Genomic DNA, 8598 nt, shown 5'->3' on the forward strand with positions numbered 1-8598 from the left:
CGCCGAATGTCGCGAACACTAAAGAACACCAAATGTCCCGTGTGCACGCTGAACGACACGCACGGTCCTGTAAGGCTGTAACTAAGGCCGAGGACTGCACGCACTTGCTGGGTGGCCTCTTTGGGAGGCTGTTTCCATATGTCCATAGAACATACTGCGAGAAAATTACTGTGCGTAGCAAAGTACCAGCTTGAGAGCTAGCCCTGACAACAGTTGACTATCCACGAGCACTACGCCTGAAAAAAAAAAAGCGCTTATGAAGCTGTGTTGAAGGAAGCAGTTAAGAAAGAAAAGGATCCGGTCATAGCCGTCGCAGCGAGCTATGGTGACGTTGAGTATGAGGCTCGCGTGGGTAAGGGCTGCATTTTCTCACGTTCTTTCACTAACTTCGATGTCAAGCATAACAAATCCTCCCGTAAGACTGTATAAGTATGCACAGCCTGTCTTGCTAGCTGCCCAATACTTGCGCTTGTTCAAGACTACAATAACCGGTTGGCATACGGGTCCGCAAAGTCTACGCATGGAGCTGGAGGCGCTGCATCGTCTTTATCGCTTGTTTTTCCTTCCGCACGGGTGCCTGGTTTGACGCCCATTCCGCTCCTCGTCTCTCCTGTTTTGGCAGACCGGAATCACCCGCGTGAACCCCGTTACGTACACGCTTCGCTCGCCTGCCAGAACATATGTCCCAGTAATTCCCGTCCGTCTTCGAAGTTGCACCGCTGGCGCACCCTCACGGGTCGCTTCTTTAGGCCAGCGCTGATCCGACGACGTTATTATAACTTGTCGACAACAGCATTCGCCTCGCTTCTGTTGCAAGGTGCAGCGGGCAGGCGTCAGTCAATGAGAATGCGTTTTTGGCCATAGGCGTCACATGCATTCACAAGCCGAGCGCAGCTCAGCTGGGCACCGTAATAAAATTCCTTAATCGACTTATTCGCGCCACGAAATGCCTGGCCACCATAGGTGGCACGGACCGAGCTTAGCAACAGACGGCAAGCAAACGACGGCATCCCACAGCAAGCCAGTACGGACGAAGCGTTTGTGTAGCTGAGTCTTGACAGAGCCGCGGAGGCAATCCAGAAATCTGCTTGGCCGTGGGAGAAGCCGCCAAAGTAGCAAAATACGCTCCCTTGGCATCTTCTGTGAACTGGAAACTCAAGCGACGCATCTTGTCCACGGACGTGTCGAGAATACCATCACGGGCCCACTAGGAACGCGGACGTTGCTCCTCCTGGTGCTAACTATTCCAGGCTTTCACATCACTGCCCACGCCAAATTCATCTTCGCAATGCGATGACCTCCTAAAACAGAAAGGACCAGAAGAGATGCACAATTGCGATAGAACCTAGTTTTCGCTAAGCCCGCGATGAAAGCGGTTCGATACCGCTGCACTGAAGCAGCAGAAGGCCTAGAGGCTGCCGCGGCAAGATAAAAAAAGCGGAGGCCTGATTGCGGCGGACGAGTCGTGTCTTCGCGCAACCTCGTTCAAGTGCGACCCCGGCAGGCCGCGCGGGCCTCCTCTGGCAAACGGCTACATCAAGCGAATGACTGCGGCGCCTTAAATAGGACTCGCGACCAGCTGACGCCCCGTGAGGCTTCACGTACTTGGCAAAAAAAGAAAGAGAAGAGATGAGTCACACGTTCTTCACAGATTCCATACCGCTCTCTCTGGCCCTAGAAATGTGTGCGTCACTTTCGGATTGGCGACACTGGAACCTCTAAACCAAAACAACCTTTGTTAAAAAAAAAATGCGGAAGATGCTGAGCGTTTGGAATTCCCGAGTATTCGTTTAACGACTCATGCCATCTTGTTTCTCATCCTTCAAGACGAGCAAGAGGCTCTTGCCACAAACAAGTGTGCTCGGGCAGCCTGACCAGTTACCGCGATGCGACCCGTTCCGCCGCTATGTTCCGCAAGCATCACGTCACCGTTATACACGTCCCGCTATTTGCGTGGCTTCCGTCCACGCCTCCGCGGGAGCAGCGGTGGACGGGGCCCACCGAGGAACCCGGGTCCAGCACTCACCGGCGGCGAGCAGGCAGGCGAGGAGGAAGAGAGGCGCGGGCATCCTGGGACGAGGACAACACACAACGCACACACTGCACACGGGGCTCTCTCTCAGCTGCGGAGGTCGCCGCGGGAGCAGCAGGGGTAATCCGGGGAGCCTGCACTCATGGCGGCAGCGTGCTCGGCGAATGGGCCGCTTCTGGCCGACGCCGAAGAAGTCGCGCCGGCCGCCGCCGATCGAGGCCACCGAGTCGGCGCAACCGGTTTGCGCACCGGTGAAAGTTCCGAGATGATCCGCCGGCGGCGGCAGAGCGCGCGCATATGCGCGCATTCCCCCATTGTGGCGGCGCCATTGTACACCGCGGCGCCACAATGGGATGGGGCCCCCCGAGGAAGCGGCTTCTCCTTCTGCGGTGGCTCTCCCACGCGTCGCCGCCGAAACAAAACGGGCTAAACTTATCCCTTTCTTTGTGCACCTCTATACTCGGCCGCTCCTCCTGGCGAGGAAGACGCCGGTCCCTCTGGAGGAGCCCGAGACGAAGGAGGCACCGCGACCGCTGACGGTGCGGGCGTACTACTACCGCCACGGCGTTTTCCAGGAGCGACTTCTGGTCTGTACTCCAGCGGCGGCTCATTAGGAGCCCGGCGCTCTTCAAAGGAATGCTATTTGCAGCATGACAGGAGAGTAGCGCTCTCTTACAGGTGGCGTGATGTAAAGCCTTGCATGGCGGCAGCACTGTTTTGGCAGTAGACGGACGACTCTGTGTGATTAAGCCTAACTGTTGTGAGCATAGATGTTGTCCACAGACCTCTGTGGATAACAGGGAGTGGTGTGGGCACGAGACGACTGCTGGAAGAGGATGATACATTAAGGCTCTGTAATCGCTCCGACGGGGCACCTGTAATGGACGTCATCACAATCAAGCTGACGCTTCCACTGTAGCACTCATGGGCATACAATCACAAACCAAGCGGATGAGCACGAAACCGGAAAATTTCAAACCTTTCTTTGAAGCTTTTGCTGAGGCAGCTGCTCCACTTGTGTGAATAGTAGGTCTGTCAATTATTCATGACGAAAAAAGTACTGGGAATGTAAATCTTACAACTGCAACACCAGCTTGTGACCCTTTTATCAATCAGTGCAGGGCTCGACATCTGCGAGTCTATCGTATAACCTGAAGCTTTTGATGAGGACTTCATCGCCTGAACTCAAGTGGATGGATTTCGATGAATACGTGTCTAAGCGGATCGATTAGAATCACGTACGTCATATGCAAAACTTAGAGACATACGTGGCAGCTAATGCAGCAAAATACTACGAACTCTTCACCAAAACATGTCAGGGTCCAGGGATTCTAGATTTGGTGGCGCGCAAGCTTTTCGGAAGGTTCTGAAAACGACCTTGTCAAACTCTTAGACGAGGCCATCTATTACATGTATTGTTTCAGAAGTCGTCAGTACTTACTGCTTTTCTGAGATTTATAAAAGTCAAAGGCTGCATGAAACGGTCGGCCCTTCTCTCCCGAGCTACCAATAGTGACCTGAACCAATTATGGCACGACCAAGAACACACTCGCAGGGTCTCCAAAGACGATCCACAACCTACTGCGTACTAACTCTGAACTTTCCTTAATTGACAACTTGCAGTTAGCTATCTTCAGCCTCCGGCACTGAAGATCAGCTGGCAGGCCATAGCTTATTTTGCTTTTGAAACTTTAATTACTTTAAGCTAAACTCAAGCCAACAAAGCCGAGAAATTCTACACAGATTTGCCGATTAGCCGGAATAATCAGGATGCCAGTGACACGGCCTATACCATCGAGGAAGCAGATATTCGGCCGGTAGCTTGAGAGGAAGTACAGGAAGGTATGGAACGAACAGAATAGTTAAGAGTCCGTGCGAAAAGCAAAGTAACTGCAGATTTGTTGAGGTACGGTGGGGACAGTGTGGTAGAGAAACTTGCGACCCTGTGTGCTCAACGGCACAAGACCTCGAGCGCACAGGAAGCTTGGAACGATGCTAACATTTTCTTAATCCATAAGAAAGAGGATGTCGAGGACTCGAAAAACTACTGACCATTGAGCTTACTGTCCATGTTTACAAGGTATTTACAAAGTATTCGCTAATCGAATTAGAGCAACCTTAGATTTAAGTCAACTAAAGAGGGTGATAGAAAGAGAAAAAAAAACCATTAATTTGGCTCGTAAATTTCTGGAGAACATGGCTAAAGCCCTTAGTAAAGGGCGCCTGTGGCTGCTGCGCCAATCTTGGCCCAGTCAGTGAGCTTTCGTCATTCTTTCGGGCTCTCGCTGGACAGCGCTGTCCCCTACTGCTCCGTTGTACCATTCTGTATAGCTGCGGTTACAATTTGGCAGCACCATGTGGTATGATATAGGGCTGGTCTGTCCCCGCACCAGCGGCACAGACTTCCATTCTGATGGGCGTGAATTTTTTTAAGGATGTTGAAAACCGGAAAAGTGTTTGTAATCGTCTTCAGTGAATTTGATGTTTCCTATTCGGACTTCGGTGATGTTTTTGGTATCGCATGCAGAATCCCCAGAAATGTTCCAGAACAGCGCAGTACGTTTGAAGGACCGGTGTGGGTTTCCGTTCTCCATTTGCCGCTCGGTTGATGAAAGCATGGAAGCGTCAAACCACACAGACAGAATATATCTGCCAGAGCTCTCAAAGTTAATCAGTCAGCGCAAGGTAACTAACGTAAGGAAGTTAAATATGGATATAATCGAGCACGCTCTAAACAACGGAGGTAGCCTTAAAGCGGTGAAGAGGATTCTAGACACAGGAAAAAATCAGGTGTATGCCTTAAAAAGACAGAGAGGGCAAATATCAGGGTTAGGGTTATGGGGCTTTAACGTCTCAAAGCGACTCGGGCTATGGGGGACGCGTAGTGAAGGGCTCCGGAAATTTAGACCACCCGTGGTTCTTTGACGTGCACTGACATCGCACACGACACGGGCCTCTAGAATTTCGCCTCCATCGAAATTCGACCGCCGCGGCCGGGATCTGGAGGGCAATGTGGGCAACATGGGCAAGACAATTAAATTAGCCGAATAGTCGTACATAATTCTATACTGTAGCCAATGTAATCAGGACGTTATGAAATAGGCAGCACCACACAGCAAAGGGATATACCACCAGTAACGAAAGAGGAAGAAAAGAAAGCCGCAGGAGCAATCTTATACTTCAACGAATCAAATTGTTAGGCAGATTTTCGTAAGGGATAGTCGACAGTAGACCGTATCTATATTGTAAATCAGTTGGTAGAGAAGTGTGCAGAATATAATCAACCCTAAGTATAGCCTTAATAGATTACGTAAAGGCATTTGAGTCAGTCTAAGCCTCAGCAGTCATGCAGACATTGCGGAATCGGGTTGCAGAAGCGCCTTATGTAAAAATACCGGAAGATATCTATAAGGTTTCCATAGCAACCATAGTCCACCATAAAGTCAGCACTAAAACTCCAAAAACGAAGGGTGTCAGACAGGGAGACACATTCCCATCAAAGTATAGGTTGGGGCAACCAAAAGGAAATAAAAATAATAAGCCCCTGCCTGCACCACGTACGTACAACAGGCTTAACCCAATTTGAAAATTAAAGAATAGGCCCGTAGGCAAAATGTAATTTCGCCACCCGTGGGTGGAAAAATAAAATAAAAGGGAAAAAGCTACTGTAGCGAACCACAGCCGGGGGAGCGGGCCCGGGGAGACTCCCCTGATCTCCCCTGGGAAGTAGCGGAAGGGGTGGGCAAATGAATGGGAAATTGGAAATTGGTTTGGGTTGTGGGAATTAGGTGGTATTGGGGACAGCAGGGATTTTGACCAGATTTGATTTGATTTGATCCTGAGTTCCTTTTCAGGCCTCCTTGAAGGGCGAGCACTCAGTCCACCAATAGTGGGCCCTCGGCGTCGAGCGCACTCCCACACCACAGAGAACGTTTTGTGGGCAATCTCTGACCATCTGAGACAGGGAAAACCTACAGGGGCTTCGACTAGGATCCCCTCCCCCAAGCCAGGTTCCGCCACTCCGACCGCCCCCCAGTACTAAGATGACGGATTTTTCACACCACTCGTTCGGTGCTTCGGCTCTTACTCCGCTGGTACTCGCACACACAACAGTTATCCTTTCACGGTTTTCGCTGCGTTCGTGCCCACCGACGATCGCCCCTGGCATAGTATGTGAAACTCCACTCCATTCGCCCACGCTTTCATGGTTGAAGTCTCAATTGATGCCCGCAGTTATCATCACATGCTACCACCAGGTAGCATGTTGTCTCTCTGCGATTTCGCCAGGTCTACTAACCGTTACTCAGACAACCGCCGGGCTTTCCCGCGTTTCGGAGCTCACTGGCCTCCCGAGCGTGCTACTTACTCCATCACTTTTCGTGTTTTCGGGCCAAAGGCGGCTTCCCCAAAACCAAAGCTTGGTTTGCCCAGCCGCATGCCCCCGCGAGGCACCGAGCTCTTCGGAATCGGAAACCAACGCGTCCGCGGCTGGGTGGTACGCCCTCGTACCGAGAGGGAACCGTGTGACTTTCGATTTTGCGAATTTTAGAAGGACCGCGTCTACCCGGGCGATCTCGTCGCTCGGCAAAACGACTAAGTCAGAACCGCGTCTACCGAGGCACGAACACCAACGGCAAAACGACCAAGTCCCGACCGCGTCTACCGGGGCGACCACGCCAAAAGCAAACAAGTCGTTCTGGTCACCAGTTCTGCTTTTGAGCCGGATTCCACGTGCCCAGTCCGTCTCCCATCTCGGACCTGCCCTCCCATTTTGGGCAACGGGCATCGTGGGCGCGACACGCTCACAATGTCGCGGAAAGTCTGCTGAACCTTTCCTGGGGATTAGCAACCCCAAGAGTGGGTTCCGGCGGCTCCACTCACCGCTGTGCGTTGCGCCAAAACAAAACCTAGCGGCCGAAACCACACCGGTCCGTATTTGGTGGCGGGGGGGCAGGCCGCACAGTCGGATTTCCCCCCCACATTCCCATCAGGGGGCACGACACCGACTCTTGCACGATGTTCATCCCGGTATTGGCCTTCCAGGTGGTGTCATACTGGCTGCTGGTACGCGCCGTGGCCTGGACCCCTGCCTATCACCTACACTGTTCTTCCCGGATTCTTCGGCTTCTTGGATGCCTGAACAGTCATCTAGAGTATCAACCGGACCTGACCGCCCATATCTGGCGCTGCTCGACACCTTCGCCTGGAAACCACCGCCTTCGACTACGTCATCAGTCACATGGCCAGAGGCAACAGTATTTAATCTGCGGCACAACGTCAGCTCGGCGGGGCACGACACCGACTCTTGCACGATGTTCATCCAGGTATTGGCCTTCGAGGTTAGTTACCTAGACTGCGCTAATGAGACTCCCAGTCGCGATCGTTGTCTTTTCGCGGTGTCGTGCACCTACGACTTGAAATGGCGCACTGCGCTCCGTGTGTTATGTGACATGCTATGGGGTTTAAATGGGGGAGATAAACACGTATTCCCCCGTTTAAACGCGGCTGACTCAGTTCAAAACCGCGCTGACCCCACCCCGTGGTCGCGTACGCTACTGAGCGCACGCCGACCGCGGCGGGCCGTGCTCTACGGGAACAAAGGAACGACACACTGGCTGACACAAACAAGGCATTTATTGCTATAACAACAATAACGCCAGCTAGCAACAAAATACACTGAGGAATCTAGGATGTCCGACTCACCAGCACGGCTACGAGCGAACGTCCGCCCACGGTAGGGCAAAGGGGACTCCGAGGTCGAGCGGGACGGGCTCGGCGGGAGTAAGTTCCGACCGAGAGGCGCCCGTCGACGAAGAGCGAAGCTGCGAGCGAAACGTCTGCTCGCTTCCCGATCCCAGAGAGAAGAGACCCCGTAGCTCCCCGCGAACGCGCAGCAAAACGCCATCCGTGGCGCTGGTGTCGCTGCGACGCGAGCGCCCTCCCCTGTTAGCGGAAAGTCACCGAACCGAGAGGAGTGCTTTGCGGAGGAGCTAACCACAGGGAACTAGCGCGTTGAGGGAAAGCGAACGCAGGGGACGAAAGCGTCCCCACATCCCCCCAACCTTAAATAGACCCCCGCGCCTGCAAGTTACATGCTATGGAGGAGTCTCCTGGTCTTCATGCACTTGAGGCAGGTCTTGCAGCGGAGGTCACGCCGACAGCGTGCACGCAGTCTTCCGCGGTATTCCGAAGGCGGCGTGAAGGTCTCCGCTGGGACAGCTCGCATGGCCCGCGGACTATGTGTCCGCAGGCCCGCGAAGAGGGCCGGTTGACCACTGCAGGCCAAGATTCCGCAGTAGTCGCCAGGGTAACAGCAGCCGGAGGTGGCTGCTGTCTGGTCTCGCCACGGCTGCCCCGGATGGATGCGGCGAACAGGATACAGGCCGCTCCGTCGCAGCAGGCGGCAGCGAGACGATGTGCACAGGACAGCAAGCCGCAGTGGCTCCAGATCTGTAAAATTTCCGAAACACACTCCGCACGCCTTTAATGTAGGTCACGGGAGGGGAAACGGCGTACACAAGGGCCTCGTGGCTCAATGCTCAACTCGCTAGCAAAAGGTGTCGGGC

General features: G+C 53.4%; 1 protein-coding gene across 2 annotated transcripts in view; it reads right to left on the reverse strand.

Annotated features, from left to right (window-relative positions):
• The window catches only part of LOC149367722 (uncharacterized), a 230497-nt gene extending 228252 nt beyond the window's left edge, over nt 1–2245 (reverse strand). For both annotated transcript variants that reach the window (XM_089557216.1, XM_089557209.1), the window contains exon 1: nt 2027–2245. In XM_089557216.1, the coding sequence (XP_089413342.1) occupies nt 2027–2069 (43 nt within the window). In that variant the 5' untranslated portion in view covers nt 2070–2245. The remainder of the gene's footprint in view (nt 1–2026) is intronic.
• Nucleotides 2246–8598: the final 6353 nt, after the last annotated feature.

Source organism: Amblyomma mixtum, chromosome 1, assembly GCF_055824585.1.
Source record: "Amblyomma mixtum isolate Tamu chromosome 1, ASM5582458v1, whole genome shotgun sequence".
Classification (NCBI taxonomy): domain Eukaryota; kingdom Metazoa; phylum Arthropoda; class Arachnida; order Ixodida; family Ixodidae; genus Amblyomma; species Amblyomma mixtum.